Here is an 18,506-nt window from a genome sequence, read left to right on the forward strand (position 1 = left end):
TGTTGTCCTTTGCCATTATATGCTATGATCTAAATAGCACCATATACTTCATATTTCCTTGATCTTAGAGCCATGATCTTGTAATCAACTTGAAGATACTTAAATAGATCCAGAGTAAGGCGACTGTGTGAAGATTATTTCTTTTACAAATAAGAAATTATATGACATGGCCATCGTAGATTAAAAAGCATTCCACCCCGTCAAAAATTTGCGATTGCAGATATGAACGTCGTCATTGTCTACCATAATGCTTTGTTATATATTCGATGGCTATCTAATTTGCAATCACAGTCTTGGTCTGCAAAAATTCTTCAAACGCCCAATGGCTTCCAAATCTCCCAAACCCGCTGTTCTTATGCCCTCCATGCGGCAAGGTAAATCCGTCATGGAACGTTGGTCCGTTGATATGAACCGCTCCAGTCTCCAGTCTTCGAGCTAAAGGCACCGCTTGCAGACTAGACGCAGTATATATCGCTCCAGACAAGCCGTACTCACATTCATTAATCATACTAACCGCTTCATCTACGGAGTCGTATGATGCAATTCCAACAACGGGGCCGAAGGATTCGTTCTGCCAAAATTCCATGTCTGTGGTGAGGTCTTCAATGACAGTGCCATACAGCGGACCGTGTTCTCCGTCTAGTGATGAAGCGGTAATTACAGTGGCTCCTTTACGCGCAGCATCATCAAGCAGCCCAAGGATTCGAGTAGAGCTTCTCCTATTAATGACGTGCTTGACTTGAACAGCAGATGCCGATTCAAGCCGTTGGCGGACAAGACTATAGAAAGCCGATTTCAGCTTCCGAGGCACTAGGACGATATCCGTAGACATACAAATTTGTCCACTCTGTGAAGAAACAGCCCGACATCAGAGGTCAGCAAACCTATTTAGTCTGAGATATTCAAGATTAGGACACTCACGTTGATAAAAGCTGCATCTAAAATGGTAGATGCCACAGTCTCCAAATTAGCATCATCGAGTATCAAGCTGAAGTTTTTGCCACCCAATTCTAGGAGCACAGGCTTCAAGAAATGGCCTGCTTGAGAGGCAATGTGCCGGCCCACCGCCGTCGAGCCGGTAAAATTGCATTTTCGCACTGACGGATGCGAAATAAGTGTATTGAACGTAGTCGATGCGTCTTCAGGTTTGTGCACAAGAAAGTTTACCACCCCAGGCGGGAATCCAGCATCTCGGAAGAGATTGGCAATAAAGTAGTGTGTCCTGGGGCTCAGCTCGGATCCCTTGAGTATCGCACAGTTTCCAGTTGCAACGGCAGCGGCAATGGATCGCATTCCCAACATGGCCGGTGCATTCCAAGGTGCAATGCCTAGCACGACACCAAGCGGATCTTTGAAGACCAGAGCCAGTGAATCGGGTGATTCGGTCTCCGGAATCAGCCCGGACAATATCCCAGATGATATAAGAGCCGTTACTTGTTCAATAATCTCAAGTGTGGCATGGAAGTTGATTGAAGCCCATACTTGAGAACAGCCGAGTTCTTCTTCCACAATGGACGACAGCTCAGATGCCCTCTCTTTAAGAAGCTAGAGTATGCCATAGATTAGTGCCTTTGAACATGTCATTGCATATGAAAAGGGATTTAACCTACCTCTACTGCCCCTTGGAATAATACTTGTCTCTCTCTAACAGACGTCTTTCTCCATTTTGGGAATGCCGCTGACGAGGATTCCAAGATGCGCTGGCATAGCTCCGGTGTAGCTCCTTGAGCTTTCCACTGTGAACCTCTGCCGCTGTCGGGATTTGAAACGAAAATGGATTGCTCCTCTTCCAAGACAATATCATTGCCATCAATAATTAATGGGACGATGTGGGACTTCATTGTGAGACTTGAATTGTAAATGCTGTGGGGGAAATGGGAGACCAGGATTCGTAAATAACTAACAAACTTTGAGTGTAAAGTGATTTACTCCAAACGTTTGACGGGATTCAGCAGTTTTATTCGAGATAGCCAGCTCCCATTCGAATACGCAGCAGTATTTCCGACAACGGATTTTTCACTACATTCGGAACTCGATTTCCAAGATTCCGGAGCTGCTGAAGTGGCGCTCGCTTTTCGGTGGAAGCTCCGGTTCTTCCCCGAAGCCGCAGGTGTGGCTTGTCGGCCATGGGGTTTTACTTCGACAATTCCACCTTAAAACCGTTCAGTAATAATCGAAGCGCCGGGGGTATATTGGATTAAGCTTATGTTGGAGCCATACTCGCCTCGCGGCACAGATGCCTGTGTGAATGGCGAATACTGCAATACACACACAGCTGACACATAGCGTCAAGACGCTGTACAGCAGAGGCTATGATTGTAGACAGAAAACAAAGAGCAAGAGACCGGGATGGCCATTCCAATGACCCTTAACTCGATAAGCAAGTTTCCACTCTGCTCCTTAACCTTGAGAGGATATTCACCCGCTCTGCTCAGTAGTAGATTCAATCCTGTGATACTTGAAAGCACACACTTGGTCATCATTTCTCATTGCACTCTCAGCCAACACATTTGTACTAAGGCGCGCAATCCAAGCCCCGCTGCACCCTTGAGCATCCCGTCATTTATAATTCTGCCTAGAGACTTTGTTTGGGACTTTTGTATCTGTTAGATTTAGGAAAAATTCTAAAACGTGATAGCTTACTACCAGGCAGCCAAATTTAGAGACAAAAGGATCTTCAACTACCGCTTATGGTAAATTCAGTCATGATGGAATATAGGATTCGTGCGTATTGCGTATCATTTTGATACTTGTAGCTATTAAACACAGAGCATATATACTGCTCATTTGCCCTACCTAATTGTGCAGTCAACATTGAGATTCATCGCCATCTTTGTTTCCCATCTTTCTGAGACAGTAATCTGGCACAACAAAATGCCCAGCGCACCATTCAATGATGTTCTGACCACAAATGCCGTGGATATGCAGCGGCTTCTGGCAGATAACCAAACCACCAGCGTTCAAATTGTTCAACAGTATTTTGAACAAATCGATCGCCATGAACCGGTTCTCAATGCCCTCATCTCCCCCGCACCCCGCGACCAAGTGTTACGTGTCGCCGCAGCGTTGGACGAAGAGCGCAGTAATGGGAATATTCGTAGCGCATTCCACGGAATTCCGATTGTCCTCAAGGTTTGTATCAATAGGTGGTTTTCTACATACGGTCTTACAGATGCTGAGCTGCTCAATAGGACACCTTTGTGACTGCTTCCAGCCTCGGCATGAGCACTACCGCAGGATCATGGGCCTTTGCTGGAGCCAAGTCCACCAAAAACTCTGTGATTGCGCAGATGTTAATCAATGCTGGCTTGATAATAATAGGAAAAGCCAACATGACGGTAGGACCACAGGTTGAATTTTTCCTTTACTCCACTAACGGAGGTAGGTTCATAGGAGTTTGCTGGTATGAAAATGACAATGATGATGCCGGGATGGTCCAGCTACGGCGGCCAAACTTTGTCCCCATACGTGGGCAAGATCGAAGATAACGAAACCTTGCTGGGACACTCGGTCAGTAAATTTACACATCCCGTGGGATCTGCAGTACGTGATGCTTACGCACATTAGGCCCCAGGAGGATCCTCTACCGGTTCCGCTGTTGCTGTGGCCGCTGGCTTTAGTCCTCTGGCAATGGGCACAGAAACAATTGGATCCATCGTCACCCCGTCGACGCGTGCAGGCCTCTACGCCCTCAAAGTTACAAACGGTGTTATGGATACTACCGGTGTTTACACAATGACGGATTTCTTTGACAGCGTTGGGCCCATGGCGAAAAGCTCTGCAGATGTGCGAATAATAGCCGAGATTCTACTAAAGCGTTCATTCAGCTCTGCCGATTTAGGGACCTGGAAAGGACTGTCTGTCGGCTTTCTCGACCCAAATGTATGGAAAATGGCCAAGGAGATGTGTCCACCACACGAAGGCACTGCGGAACAAATGGTGAGCAAAGTTATATCATGTACAAATGTACCTGAAATCTAATTTTATACAGGTGGAAGACTATGAGGATACCATCAAACTCCTTCAGAAAGATGGTCGCTCGCTAAAATACCCTATCAAAATCGCTGACGTCGACGAGTTGACGGTAGATGGAGAACAGGCCATTATGCCCATCGCTTGTGAGCATCAAGTAACTTTAATCTCGAAGTTAAATGGCTAATCAGAAGCATTTTAGTTTGGGAATTTAAAAATGTAGGCATCCTCCGCTTCATCGACTCGTTTGAGGAATGCCCCGTAAAAAGCGCGGAAGATATCGTCAAATTTAACAAAGACAATAGCGAAAAGGCAATGCCTCCGCGTAAGTTATCATGGCCCAAAGCATAAAGAGGTTACGTTGCCTAAGCCTCACTAGCATACACTGAGCAAAATGACCTTGAAAAGTCTCTCGGCTGCAACGACGATCCGGAAAAGATTGAGGGGCTACGCAACGAGCTTCGACACGTAGCCAGACAAATTGTCAACACCGCTTTCGATACTCAAGGTGTGAACCTTATTGTAGCTCCCGGCGATAGCTCTCTCTGTATACATGCCGCTGCAGCAGGTAAGAAAACTCACCCAACGGTAATGGTGTCGAGAGCATTTGCTTATCTCTGTAGGTTACCCCATCGCAACGGCGCCAATCGGGCAATTACGATACAACGGGCGGCCGTTTGGTTTGTGTATATTGGCCAGAGAAAATCAAGAAGAGTTACTATTACGTTTCATGGCGGCATACGAGGCGGTTGCTGCGCCTCGGCCGGTACCGAATTTGTAATTGATCATGGTCAATAACTTCTCGGTCTATTACTTATCAAGCTTTCTCATGGCTTTTGCAAGCAGCACCATGAAGTCCTACATACATATACATGTGCCTATCTATTTATAGGCATTCCCCTTTTCTAGAAAGAAAGTCTATTTCTAACTCTCTTTGATCTACGCGGCCAAATTTAAGGTATCTTTAGACACCTACCGAGGTAGATACGGGAATAGATGTAAATTCACGCGGCGATTTGTTTAAACGCAGGCCGGGCAAAGTGTGAAGCTGTTCCATCCAAGAACAGGAGCGTCCATTTGAGCTAATATTACAACTGTTCCCATTGAGACTCCAGAGTACCGACTAATCATCCATGTATTCACTTTCCATAACATGTCCTTCCAATGACGCAGGTGTCTTCAGTGTATGAGAACAAAACGCTGCCCGACATCATCATATTGGCATGCAGCTCCTCTAGCTGGATACATGTACATATACTGACGATACTCCCCATATCCCCCTCCGATATCTTAGTTCTAGTTTACTCCATAATCATATCCATTCTCCCCACGCAGCAACAGAGTTTACCGTCAGAGATATTCGCGCAACGATATGAGAGTATATCCAGTAACTCAACAAAAGAAAAACTTATTTTGTTTCGGAAAGTCTCGGAAAAAAAGCATATGAAGAGAGATAACAGAGCGAGCAGCCGATATCATGATAATGCGTAAAAAGGTTAAAGTAAACGGGCCGTTTCGCTCGGGAGATAACGAACAGCTACCATCCAAAAAAACATATAAGGCCCTTCCCCCCCTTTCCAACCCTTTTGTTTTTCGAACATTCTATTCTTATATAACTTGGCCCAGTCTCTTCTATCCATCATTTCATTCCTCTCCAGTCCTGAATATTTCATCAACATTATTCATAAAGACATTTCACAAGTTATCTTCCATCCAGTCATCCCACAAAGAACCATTTATTATTACAATTACAATACCTCACAATGCATTTCACACGTCTCATTCTCATGGCCGGCATGGCCTTTGCAGAACTGTCTCGCGGGATAAACCTCATAGAACATGGGGCCACCATTGCAAGTCCTGGTGGAATCCAAGACTTCATCATCACCAGAGACAACACTCTCAACGGCACATACCACCATCGTGTCGCGCTAACCAAGTCGTCAAACGCTCTCACTCTACCAGTGAAGCTTGTCAACCAGTTTGACGACGGCCAAATCAATGCCTACATCCAAGGTCTAGACAAGAATGGCGCCATTGTCTTCGTTACTGCAGACGGCGGCCTCATATACCCAAGCTCTGGCGGATCTCGAGTGCCCGTCGAGGTCCGTCAAGACCTTGCTATACCTTTGCCTGCTCTACATGAATCCATCACTATCAACATCCCCATTCCTCTGAACTCGGGAAGAATTTACTTCTGTCAGGGCAATCTTACTTTTGCCATTCTCGATCGGGGCAATGGAGAAGCACTCGTGCAGCCCTCAATCAACCCTGGGGATTCGAATGCTTCTCTCAACTGGGGGTTCATAGAACTGACGTTCCCCCAGGATGGATCAATCTACGCCAATATCAGCTACGTCGACTTTGTCGGACTCGTCCTCAGCATGGTACTCACGACCACAAATAGAGGTGGTACTCAAATCACCCGTGGACTTCATGCCGACGCCGTTTCCAGGCTCTGCCAAGGCCTCCGAGCCCAGAGTCTCAAAGACGACCACCACTGGCTCGGAATGTGCGTCACGAATGAGAGCGGTCGTCCAATCCGAATCATCTCCCCAAACTACTACCATCGCATCCATGAAGAAGCCTTCAAATACTATTGGACAGGCTACGTGGATGAGGTTTGGGAGCACTATTCAAGGACGCCCCTCATCATAGACACCCAAAGCGAATCCGGCAATGTCACATGTCAAGTCACCGGCGATGTCCTCCGCTGCGGCAACGACCCTTTTACATACTCCAAGCCCTCAGCGGCCGACATCTGGGGTTGCAACAGCGGTCCCTTTGCTCGACATGAGGACGAAACCGGCATTCACCTTGCGGTGATCCCCCGTCTCTGCGCTGGATTCGTACGTTCGACGCTTCTCCTCGAGGGGGGACACGTACAGCCCAGCTTGAACTCGAATTATCACTACACCGTCAGCCCCACACATCATTACAGCCGTCTTGTGCATGAACTGCAGATTGATGGCAGAGGCTACGCGTTTTCATACGACGACGTCAATCCTCGTGGGGACGAGAACGCTTCGGGCACAGTTGCTGCTCCGAATCCAGATCTCCTGACGATTTATGTGGGCTCTCCGCCGACAGATGTATGATAAGTTGAGTTGAGAGCATGGGGTGGCACTGAGAGCATGTGGTGCTGATGAAGGCGTAGATTGGCCTTGAGAGCAGAGGTAGGCATTGATAGCATAGGTTGGCAATGAGAGCGTAGGGTGTTGATGAGAGCGAGCATACGTGTTGATGAGAGCATAGGTATTGATTAAAGTATAGGGTTCTGTTGGGAGCGTAGGGTGTTGATAAGAGCATAGGTGTCGATGAGTGCATAGGTGTTGATGAAAGTATAGGGTGCTGATGATAGCTTAGGGTCTTCATGAGAGCGTAGGATGGCATTGAGAGCATATGCGTTGGTGAGAGCATATGGTGTTCATGAGAGCATAAGGTGGCATTGAGAGAATATTAGGGTGGCATTGAAAGCATAGGGATGGGGGCTGCACACCTGGAAAAGGGCATTCCATTAACAGCCTTAGACATCTAGATTGGCGTTCCACGGACAGCAGATGGACAGATGGATTGGAGTTTGGTTTTTGACATCATGGGCGAAGCTAGAAGGGAAAATGTACGCATGGCGATGCAGACGGCAAATCAAGCGAGCGACTCTCCAGTACCCGCCAGATTAGCAGGCGACCACCAAGCAGAGGAGGAACTAGGACATTATACTTGGGAGTTTGGAACATGTTGGACTCTTTAATTGGATTCTGCAATGATGGCTTTATCTAATAACACGCTGCTTTATTCCAAGCTACAAACGCCGACATGGTTAATGTGACAGTACACAAACAATACGGAGTAAACTTGACACGCTATGCTACCCCAACACGAGGGCTTCATTACCCTAACGCCTGCTGTATACAAAATGGTACCTCGGCGAGCGATGTGCGCATCACCTTGCCGATATGCTCGCAAAATGCTTCTACTGACAAGCAGACTGATGGCTAATAGTGAGTCCGCTCCAAGAGTTCAGACCGTATTAGGTACCGTCCGCAGAATTTTTTGCCAAGACGAATGTGTCGTTTTAAAGACTCGCACGTCAGTCACACGACATCGTGTCACGGATACCTTGGCCTGACTTGCATACGCTTGGAGTTGTATAGATAGGGCCATAAAGCCTTGTCGATTCGGATCAGCGAAAGGACTTTCGCATCCTGTTTCCGGTGGACTTATACGGGGGTATCTTTTCAGCTAATCTGCTGCAGGGAGTGACGCGCGTTCAATTCGGATGTGCTCAAATGGCTTCAAAGACTCTCATTGGTGCAGCTGCAAAAAACTGCACAATCGTGCCGTGCTTGGCGGAATGTTATTTCCATGGGCGTCGCCAGGGACTATCTCGGGGTTTTTCAACAATTAAAAAGATAAAGTAGCGAAAGGATGAGCATGGCAGTATTTCATACCAGCAATACAAGAAACGGCAATATACATAGAACAAGGGTTGGGCTGCCACTCCGGAGAAGAGAGGCAGCTCCTGAGGAGCCAGTGGTCTGAGTGGGCTGAGCTACGGTTGCTGTCTCTTGGCCGCTGAGGCCCATGGCGGGCTCAGTCGTGGAGGGGGGTTCAAAGGTAGCTGTGCCGGTGCTAGCTGCAGTAGCAGAGGCGATGCTCGTATCCGTGGCTGTAGCAATACTTTTGTTGCCGGTGGTGGTGCCAGTACGCTTGGCAAATCCTGAATCAAGTTAGTATTACGAGGTTCTGACAGGTCATTTATTCGCAAAAAGTTACTCACCAATTCGCGTCTGGTCTTTGTCGAAGACGGCGTAGACGTTCTTGAGAAACGTGTCACCAAAGAGCCAGGATCCAGAGACTACCTCATAGCCGTAGACGTTGCTGGTGCACTTTCCAGTGCTATCCTTGGGGGAGACCCAGTCCTCGGGGGAGATGGGATGATCAACACCAGAAAAGGTGACGACGATAGGGGTGGTAGTATCACAGGGAACCGTCCAAGTGACGCCGTCCGAGCTCTGGGCTCCATCAATGACAGAGTGCAAGGCCTTGACATTCTTTGCTGGGCCAAACATGTAGGAGGTACCGGTATCGATGTAAGCATTGATACCACCAGCGCTAGCTTTCTTGCCGTTGTAGGACATGTCGTCCAACGGAATGGACCAGTCAGTACCAGCAGGAATGGAAGTATAGGTGATGGAGCCAGTGTATCTAGAAGGGTTCGTGGCACCAAACGTGACTTCGCCATCATTGTAGCCGTCAGATGCTCGAGCCAGGGCGACGGAGAAGATGCTCTTCTGCAATAAGCCGGCACTCTCCAATGCCGACAGGAAGTTCTCATTGGCGCCACTGTTCATGGACATGCCAAGGATGCCATCAAAGGCAAAGTGCACAAAGTCCGAAGAGGTATTGGTGGCCAACCCAAACTGATACGGCAAGCTCATGCCTGCCACCTCGATAGTATCGTTGACCAATGAACCGCTAACAGATCCAGACCCGTACGCGATGGAGAAATCCTTTGAACTGGTCTTCAGTGTACTCGAATCTTTAGGCCCAAAGGAGTCGTGCAGAGAACACGCTTGAGATATGCAGTCGCTGCCCATGACCCAACTCGAGCCAGCCCCGGTATCGAGCAGCATGTAGAGCTTGGTCTTCTGAGAACCAATCAAAGCCTCTACAAAGTACGAATAATCGGTGCCATCCTGGTCGAGACCGGCAGTGTTTGGAGTCTTGGGGTCAACGGCCTCCATGATGTGGAACTGGTTGCCTCGTTTTGAGAGTTTTGAATCATGGCTGGGATTCGGGGGACTTCGTTCGTTGTATTTGTGAGCTAGCAAGGCTGCTTGCCATGCCGCTTTTTCTTCTTGTGACGCAGGAGCCTGGCAAATCATGGTCAGCATATATAAGCGCCGGTATGAGTTTTCGGTTGGACTTACACGTCTAGATGCTCTTCGCCTGATGTCAAATGTCATGCCATTTTCCGTACTCCTCTTTGCCTCACCAGCATTGTGCTCTTCAAGCTCCTTCAGCCACGGCGGCGTATACGGGTAGAACGCAAGGGCACCCGAGGCAAACAATGCCAGCGGCGCCAGCAAGACTGTATTTGGGCGCATGTTGAATCAAGAAGCAGGGGTTTTGGGCTCGAGAAATGCCCGGGAGTCAAGTTATTAGGTGATTAGAAATTACGCATATAACATTGCCAGATTACTGGAGAGGAGCAAAGAAAAACTGGAGGAGGGAAATGGGCGATGACAAGTGCGAGGGTGGCGATTGGAGCAGATGCAGAGTAAAATTTCGACAGAGAGGAGGAAAATCAGATTCAGACAGGAGAGAGAAGATGCTGCAGAAAGATTCGAATCGGATTGTCGGTTCGGTATCGCAAGCAGGACGAGGAAAATCGGAATAGGAAGCCGACAGCTTATGCAAATGCCAAAACAAGCAAAAACAACAACGATGCGCTAATATTAAGGATAGACGATGAACTGCAGCCCGCTAAACGCGACGGAAAGCAATGGAAAAATAAGATATAAAAAATAAAAATAAATAAGATAAAATAAGATGGGAAAAGACCAAAAGGAAACGGCAAGTCTATATGGTAGAAGGGGGAGGGGGGGAAGAGGGTAGAGGAGGAAGAAGAGGAAGAGGTGGAATGGCGATGTCGCGAAGAGGGGAGGCGAAGAAAAGACGCTGGAAATTGAAGAGGCCCTTATCGAAGCAGTGCAACGCTAAGCAACAGCTTGCCCTGGATATCGACGTCGATTATGTGGAGAGAGTTCGAAAGGAGGCCCAGAGCTAGGGAGGGAAGCGAGATGTCGAAATTAATGAAACCTCGGGGCCTTGGCCCAGTACAAGTACTAAAACGAACGAGCGCTGCTAGCAGACAGAGTTGGCGCGGGCAGGCCCGTATCGCTGTCTCTAGCGCGGGGAAGAGAGCGCGCGGGCTTGTACCGCTACATGCGGCCGTGGTACCACTGATACACACTGGTATACACACTGATCCGTCTTTTTTTCTTCCATCTGGGCTTCTTGGACCCTGATGGTTGGCTGCGCACAATCTGGATGCATCACCTGCTGTTCTTTGCTGCAAGCCCTGTCTCGAATCGGCCGTCATCGCCATTGCCATTTGCTCGACTATCGGATGTGCAGGTTTGGCTTCTCTATCTCGCCTCCTCGTCCTCGGTGGCGCTGATGGATGATGCGCCATGCATATGCGGGTGAGTTTGCCTGCTTGCGATTACCTCACGTTGCATCCAGTGGAGAGGACGCATGTCTGGGGGGCTGGGGGGCACCTGGACTGGACTGGGACTGAGTGATATATCGTACATTAAGTTGGTTGATTGATTGATTGAGTGCAGCACAGACCCGGCTGCAACTGAATCAGGTTGCATCGGTCGAGGCTGCTAACCTCGAAGCGGCGGCCCTGCGTTCTCCATCAATGACATCCGTTTCGTCCATATCAACGAGTAAGTCGAGTATTATAGTGCTGTATTATAGTAAGGAGGTAAGTATCCGTTATACTAGCAGCGTGTCCCAGATTGGCTCTCGGTCTGCTGCAAACCATCCTGTTCATCCGCATACCAACCAACCGCTTAGAGCCAAGTCTACGTCGCTAAAACAAACAAGACCGCGAGAGAAAACCACCGCCCGAGACAATGGCAAGGATATCGCTAGCAGAGAGGGTCCAACTCACCTCAAACCCTTGCACAGCACAGCAGCCCCCCAACTGGCGTCAACACTTGCAGCAGACTAGAGACGCAGACGAGCCCAGAGGAGGAAGCTTACATGTCCACTGGTAGCTTTGGCTCTGCAGTGACGTGGAGGGTTTTCAGTTTCTTCCATCCATGGATCCTTTTCTCTCAATCATGTTGGTTCCTCTGCCGCAACACATGACAGCCTGTCTTTTGTCTCTGGGCGTCATCGGGGCCGCCGATTGGCTTGCGGCAACACCTCTTTCAACGTCCAGAGTCCAATGTCCAATGTCCATGGAAAACATATTCAGACATTTACTGCAGCGTGAATCATCTGATGTCTGTCTCTCGTCTCTTCGTTTCGTTTCACGCACAACACAGCGGAACCCGCCCTGGAACCGCCGCTGCCGCTCGGCTTTTCGCCCTCAACTCTGGAAAATCGCAGCAGCAGGGAGATTCCTAGCCGAGCGGGCCGCTAATAAACGAAAAGCCTCAGCGCTCGCAACCGCCAATCCCAATCGGTTCCAGCACCCGCCACGCCTGGCCTAGCCCCTAGCCTCAAGCCCCAAGACCAAAACCGCCGCGCCCTGCACGTTCCCGATGCAAAGATCGACGCTCTGCCCATCCATTGGAAAATCGAATCGCTGGCTGCTGCACGTGCTAATGTATGTATGTGCGCGGTTTCATGTGTGTCCATCTAACGGCGCCAAGGGCCTAAATGTGAGTACATGTGTGAGTAAATGGTAAATGTGTACTAATATCCAGCTGCATGTCGCACTTTGACTGGACATCCATCACGTCTGTTGTACAAGTATCAAACGTCGATGTCGATGTGGCAGCTGGCAAGTATCTGCTACAGCAAAAGCAGGGAGTCGAAACGACAGAAAAGTCTCCCGATCCAGGCCAGGTGGCTTTGAGATGCCGATCGCACTGCAGCGTGCTTTGCCGAGGAATTACCAATCATGGCGATACACGTCGACCTGCTGTATGTCTTCAACTTCTTATTCCCAGCTTCCTTTACGATAAATCCCGAGTCTTCCATGCGTAGGATCACTTGTATCAATACCTCTACAAGCCGTACTCGCTCGAGATAATACCACCTTGCCTCCCAAGTCTGTAACATATTATCAATGACGCCTATTCGGGAGCTGCTCTGTACGGGCAAAGGCACCGCAGATCATGGAGCTAGCCCGAGATTCATCTCCAAAGGGCCGATGACCACCTGGGCATTCGACTTACACCCGCGTCCGCGCGCTACGGAGTTATGATGCTTCAGTTTTCCGCGATGCTTGTACATTGACTGACTGGTCCAATGTTCTCAATGTTCTGGCCATTCGTCCTTTTTTTCACGCTCAAGATAATCTCGTTTACATATCGATCTCGTCTATGTGTTCCTCATCTCCGTGGCTTTTTCCAAAATAGCAGCATCATAACTTAATCCTTTTTTTAGAGCCTCAGCTCCATGCATCTGCAGTTTCGCTTGTTTGCTCCCCCACCCTCATTCTCGCTTCTCTTCTTCAACTCTTCCCCCCCGGTCACCTTGGCACCGAAAAGGGTTCCTCAACGCCGCTCGCCATCAAATTCTAGATTCATGCAACTCTAATCCTTCCATCTGTCAAAACCCATCCATCACATCTCAACTTACGTAAATAAACCCGGCACACAGTCTCATAGTCTGCCAAGTTAATATACTCCTCACCACCATCTTCGGCAGTTTACGGACATCAAGCTCCGGCTAATGCCCTCCCTCCTCCCCCCCGGCTTTGGAATGCGGCCGATGTTGTTCTTAATCTTCCGGCATACCTACCTGAATCCAAAATCGCCGCAGCTACAGTGCAAGTGCTGGTAGGCGAAGAGAGCCTTGACGTCGGCTGCAGAAATCAAGGATCAACGTTGCCTCAGTGACCCCGGCATTCAGCACGGTGCACCTTATTAAACTAATGGCCATATGCGGAGATTCTGGCCTTGCTCACAGCCATGCGCCCATGCTCATGCCCCCCTGAACGCTGTGGCTCGATTCTTTCGTGCAGATGGTATCTATGATGGAAAGAGGTTTTTAAAGTTCTTACTGAGCAGGACAAAATAACCGATGCTCTTCCCAACTCTCTTTGCCATCGCTTATACAGGTACGGAATATGTCTGGATCCAACTCGACGCCTGTTCCAAGAATCTCGCTCCATCCGTCTTCTCCTCAACGCCGCTCAGCAACGCCAGCCTCGTAGACTCAACCCCTTCTCGACAATCCCTGTCACACCAAGGCCTCGCTGCAATGTTTCTAAAAAAGTACCATACAGACTCATTCCGCCAGTGAAATGAAGCCGCCAGCCTCGTCGCCTCGCTAACAACTGACCCAGCGTATTCCGGGTGCCGGTCCAAGAAGAACATGAGGAATGCCCACCCGGAGATGTCATCGTGGTGAGCCAAGGCCCATTTCTTCGCCGCTTCCAGCATGCCCGCGACGTCTTCTCGCGACGCCGTCTCGGACACGGCCTTGGTCAGATACCGCGCGTGAAGCCAGGCGTAGTAGTTGCGAGGATGTCGCTCAGCGGCTACCGAGATGACCCTCTTCATGGTGTTCGTAGCATCAATCTCGAGGCCGTGATCTTGGAAGTGTTGCATGAGCCATTGGCGGTGACTCCACAGCGTGGGCGATTTCGTATGCCGATGAAGGCGACTTGTAAGAAGGCTGTCTATCAGGTATTGCTCGTCGTAGAGTCTTGATTCAACATCTTTGCCCGCCTTGATCGTGTCTTGAAGCAGCCTCTTCCGCGTGTTGGCAGCGGTTAGATGCTCAGGGTCCATCAAGAGAATCACAGCCGTCGCTCTCAACACAGGTCCTTCCCCATTGATCCCATCCCGCACTCCTTCTTCCACGTGTTTTTGAAGTAGCCTGCGTGCAAAAAGAAATGCTTGCACCAATCGTAGCTTCGGCACCGCTATTGCCGGTCCATCTTGTAGGAGTATCGTCTGCCCATCGGCCATGTGGCTTCGTCCCAGCATCTCAATCTCTAGCAATTCCGGCAGTTGCTGCGACAGCGCATCCGCGATTCTGCCAAACACCTGCTCATAGTCGCCCTGCTTGATTGCCCTCTTGACATCGTCATCCAAAGCTCTCGACATTTGAAAGCCCAGCTTGTTGTTGATTTCACGCGTGTTTTTGGATCGCTTTCAAGGTTAGTGCAGGGTAAGTGCATGGTGGAGTCGGCCAGCGCTGGCCAACAACTGCAGACAGCCCACATGCAATCTTTCGGGGTTATGACATACGTCGTCTGTCCAGCTGGCAAAGTCAAGCTGATAGTCACCTGTCCATCTTTCACCGCGAACCACAAGCCAAGTTTCGCCTTTGCCGCGGATTGAGAGAAAGCGGCAGGCTGAGAATCAGCATCACCTTCTATTCTTTGTGCAAGCTACTTCGACGCCGCCAAAATGGCTTCCCTCATGATCATCGTGTTCCTCGTCGAGGTCACCGTGAGCTTCATCAACGCAGTCGGAGCCGCAAAGATCAACGATCTGGTACGACCCAGCCACAGCCCCTGGATCTGCCTCGTGCAAATTATCTCGTTCTAACAGCTTTTGTGCAGCTCTGGACCCTCATCAACTTTCTCCCCGTGCCGACCTCCAAAGCCGCGGCCGAGCAGCGAAAAGTCCAAGCCGAATACCTTGCTGTGCGGCGGGAAATGAATGCCACCAGCAGCCAGGACGAGTTTGCAAAGTGGGCAAAGCTGAGGCGCAAGCACGACAAGCTCCTCGAGCAGCTCGAGGCAACGAGTGCGTACATCTTTTACATCCCCGAGACATTCTAGCTGCCTTCGCATCTACGACCAAGTTACTGACCGGTGTTCCGTGCGTTTACGTGTATAGAAAAGGGACTCGATTCAGCCCGCTCCAAGTTCGACAGCGCCCTGACAGCCTTGCGTTTCCTCGTTACTCGCGCCCCGCAATACATTATCCCCTTCTGGTACGCCACCGAGCCCATGTTCTGGCTGCCGCATGGATGGTTTCCCTACTACGCCGAATGGATCATCTCGTTCCCTCGTGCCCCCTTGGGAAGCGTCAGCATTGCGTCGTGGCAGCTCGCGTGTGCGGGCGTTGTCACGCTGGTGAGCGACATCCTGAAGTTTGTCTTCAAGCTCGTTTTGGGCTCCAAGCAACCGGAAACGCCCATCAAAGCTCCTGGCGCGGAGAAGAGCAAGGAGACGAGTACTACGGACGAGAAGAAGACTTCATAGATGGCGATCGAGGTAGTTTGATAATAGAGAATAGCCCTACGCCCCACATGGTCTCGACATGGGCAACCAAAAAAAGAGAAGAAACAAAAAAAAAGAAATTGTGCAAAGGAGAATGTATCTCGTAGAATTTTGACGCAAAGTTCCTCATTGCAAACGCTGAGACTTTGTAACACGACAGAGAAAAGGGTTTATATAGGCATCATATTGACTCTGGCGACCACGGAGAAAAGAGGATCGCTAAAGCTTCGAATGTGCCACCAAGAAGAAGAAAAATTCACGGGTCGCACGAGGCACGAGATCGGTCAAGCGCAAAGGGGAAAACATGTAGTATATCTCATTGATGAAGATACTGCTGCTAGCTGTAGTGGTGCTAATAACTCGAGTATCAGGTGTTCACACAAAGTTGAACGAGTTTGCAAAAGAAGAGGTGAAGAAATTGAGAAGATGAAGAAAGCAAGAAAATGAGAATTGCGAAAAAAAATTCTGGATTCATAGATAAAAAGTTGGCGGGGACCCGGCAATAGTTAATCCCGCTCCCGTCCCCACTCGATGCCAAATGCTATGGATGCTTGAAATGCTCCCTCAAACGCCGAAACGATGATCGTGATAATATGTAACCAAGACAGTAAAAGTTGACCAAAAAATTACCAAAACACCGAAACGCCGATTCGGCGACTCAAATCTCCAAGAAAGCCAAAACCATCTTCCCATGCAAATCCACCATGAACAGCTTCTAGTCTGCCCAACACCTCGACCAAGATAGACGACAGCCCAGCCACAGAAAGCACATACAAGTATCCATCATAGGACAGTCCGGAGTACAATGCCATGTCTTTTTATCCCCTCACTCGCCGTACATTTCCTGAATGCTTCCAGCTATCCGGCAAGGGGTCGACTTGCTAAAGACTAGGCTTACATGTGACTGCCAATATGGATCCTGTGGCGTTCCCTCAGGCCCAAAGTCTTGCCATACGCGTACAACAACTCCTTGCAGAGATGCATTGACGGAGAAATCCGTGCTGCAAAGCTCGCAACGGCTGGAAATCTCCTCCCCTGGCGATTTGAACGCTGTCTCGACGGAGACTTGGAGTGCGTACCGCCTTTCGTCCTGACTCGTCGTATCTCTAGACAATTGTCCTGGTGGGATGACATCACAGGCCCGGAAGGTTTGATGTAGGCATATTATAATCTTGTCCAGATGTTGTGGTAGCATTCTGCCCATGACCTTCTGAAAGTCACGTACAGACTGAGAAGATATCTTCCTTCAACAACCTTCGGGTAGGCTAAATACCATCCTTTGACAAACTGTCCATCTATGATACTGTCATACGGGGCGAGAAGTTTCTGGAGATGTGTTGTGTTCAGCGCGATCGAGTCGGCTAGCCTTGTATGCTTGATCGTAAGCTGAACGTGCCTATGGCTCAACTGGAAACCATGGTTTCAATGGCTTGTTAGGTCGATTGCTTCCGACTCCCCGAAAGGACAATTTTCAGACCAGGGACGTCTTGGTGTGTCTTGGTCGTTGGCCTGATGGAGCTCAAGACATGCGCTGCAAACCCACTTGTCAGGGTGGTCTCGAGCGATGAGATGAAGAAACTCTTGGCGTTGTCTCCTGGGGAGTCTCTCCGGTAGATGGTTTTGTTCGCGGAGAATGTATTTGCAGAGGCTATCTCGCAGCGCGTGGCAAGTTTGCGAGACTACGATCTGATTGAGCCGTGGAAGCCTAGAAACGATGGCTATCGTTAAGTCGAGTGGTAGTTGGAGAAATGGCAGGTGTTGCTCTTGGCTGGCGCTGCTAGCTGAGCCGTTGGATGCTGGTTGAGCAGATGACATGATTAATTATATAATATAGCTCTCTGAGTGTCGAGTTGTCTGAATATGGATGTCTGAGCTTGTATTATGGTGAAAATGGGGGCGTCAGAATAAGTATGAATGTGTCTGAATATTGTAGATGAGAAAGAATGCTACGGTCACAACAAGAGTAGGGGAACTGTTTATATATATATTTCTCTTTTCTGAGTCCAGCCATTAAAGTAAAATCAGCATGATCTCCTTTATCTCGTTTACCAGACAACAGCGCATTCGTGAAGCTTAAAAACGTAACCAAAGTATGTATGGTTCAAGTCGGCAAAGACTATCTGGAACATATTTAGGAAGAATCCGAGGGAAGGCTGAACCTTCTCAAAATATAGAGCGTCGTAATCACAGCAATTAGCACCTTTGTAGTATTGATTTGAAAAGTGCATCTGGCGCAATCTCCGATACATAATGATAAAAAAACTCAATTGTGGAAGCTAGAAATGCCACCGATCCTGCATGCGTTTAAAACAGCATATTGTACGCAGCAGCAAATCCATGGCGGACATATGGCATAACAATGCGTTAGGGTTTCACAAAAATTCTGCAGATCCTATTCTTCCTGTTGGTATATCGCGCCAATTACACGTTCCTATAGGAAACAAGCAAGGACAGGGATAGTTGGAAAACTCCGCGAATAAGGCTGAAGGAAGAGCCATGCTTGTTTCATACATTGAGGTCTTGGATGTCACATGCGACTAGCACCGCTCATGAAAATAAAGGAACAGGATCATACTACAAAAATACAATGCTACTAATGTAC

General features: G+C 49.0%; 6 protein-coding genes across 6 annotated transcripts; 3 read left to right on the forward strand and 3 right to left on the reverse strand.

The window, feature by feature from the left end:
• Positions 1 to 274: 274 nt before the first annotated feature.
• Positions 275 to 1,841, reverse strand: TRIVIDRAFT_47605 (uncharacterized protein; the record flags this gene model as incomplete). Its single annotated transcript, XM_014097056.1, has 3 exons — positions 275 to 847; positions 922 to 1,545; positions 1,611 to 1,841. 3 exons carry the CDS (start codon positions 1,839 to 1,841, stop codon positions 275 to 277), a joined length of 1,428 nt encoding a protein of 475 aa, XP_013952531.1.
• A 1,033-nt stretch (positions 1,842 to 2,874) lies between these two features.
• TRIVIDRAFT_68353 (uncharacterized protein) lies at positions 2,875 to 4,753 on the forward strand (the record flags this gene model as incomplete). Its single annotated transcript, XM_014097057.1, has 8 exons — positions 2,875 to 3,132; positions 3,192 to 3,338; positions 3,394 to 3,510; positions 3,568 to 3,939; positions 3,992 to 4,118; positions 4,196 to 4,297; positions 4,352 to 4,540; positions 4,596 to 4,753. 8 exons carry the CDS (start codon positions 2,875 to 2,877, stop codon positions 4,751 to 4,753), a joined length of 1,470 nt encoding a protein of 489 aa, XP_013952532.1.
• Positions 4,754 to 5,735: 982 nt separating this feature from the next.
• On the forward strand, positions 5,736 to 7,070 carry TRIVIDRAFT_68354 (glycoside hydrolase family 64 protein; the record flags this gene model as incomplete). Its single annotated transcript, XM_014097373.1, has 1 exon — positions 5,736 to 7,070. The coding sequence occupies one exon, from the start codon at positions 5,736 to 5,738 to the stop codon at positions 7,068 to 7,070; it is 1,335 nt and encodes a 444-aa protein (XP_013952848.1).
• A 1,674-nt stretch (positions 7,071 to 8,744) lies between these two features.
• Positions 8,745 to 10,082, reverse strand: TRIVIDRAFT_159038 (uncharacterized protein; the record flags this gene model as incomplete). The annotated part of the gene is made up of 2 exons (XM_014097058.1): positions 8,745 to 9,848; positions 9,906 to 10,082. The coding sequence occupies 2 exons, from the start codon at positions 10,080 to 10,082 to the stop codon at positions 8,745 to 8,747; spliced, it is 1,281 nt and encodes a 426-aa protein (XP_013952533.1).
• Positions 10,083 to 13,775: 3,693 nt separating this feature from the next.
• On the reverse strand, positions 13,776 to 14,777 carry TRIVIDRAFT_47595 (uncharacterized protein; the record flags this gene model as incomplete). The annotated part of the gene is made up of 1 exon (XM_014097059.1): positions 13,776 to 14,777. The coding sequence occupies one exon, from the start codon at positions 14,775 to 14,777 to the stop codon at positions 13,776 to 13,778; it is 1,002 nt and encodes a 333-aa protein (XP_013952534.1).
• A 232-nt stretch (positions 14,778 to 15,009) lies between these two features.
• TRIVIDRAFT_81009 (uncharacterized protein) lies at positions 15,010 to 15,886 on the forward strand (the record flags this gene model as incomplete). The annotated part of the gene is made up of 3 exons (XM_014097060.1): positions 15,010 to 15,170; positions 15,239 to 15,425; positions 15,519 to 15,886. The coding sequence occupies 3 exons, from the start codon at positions 15,084 to 15,086 to the stop codon at positions 15,884 to 15,886; spliced, it is 642 nt and encodes a 213-aa protein (XP_013952535.1).
• Between the last annotated feature and the right edge of the window lie 2,620 nt (positions 15,887 to 18,506).

Source organism: Trichoderma virens, assembly GCF_000170995.1.
Source record: "Trichoderma virens Gv29-8 chromosome Unknown TRIVIscaffold_86, whole genome shotgun sequence".
Taxonomy (NCBI): domain Eukaryota; kingdom Fungi; phylum Ascomycota; class Sordariomycetes; order Hypocreales; family Hypocreaceae; genus Trichoderma; species Trichoderma virens.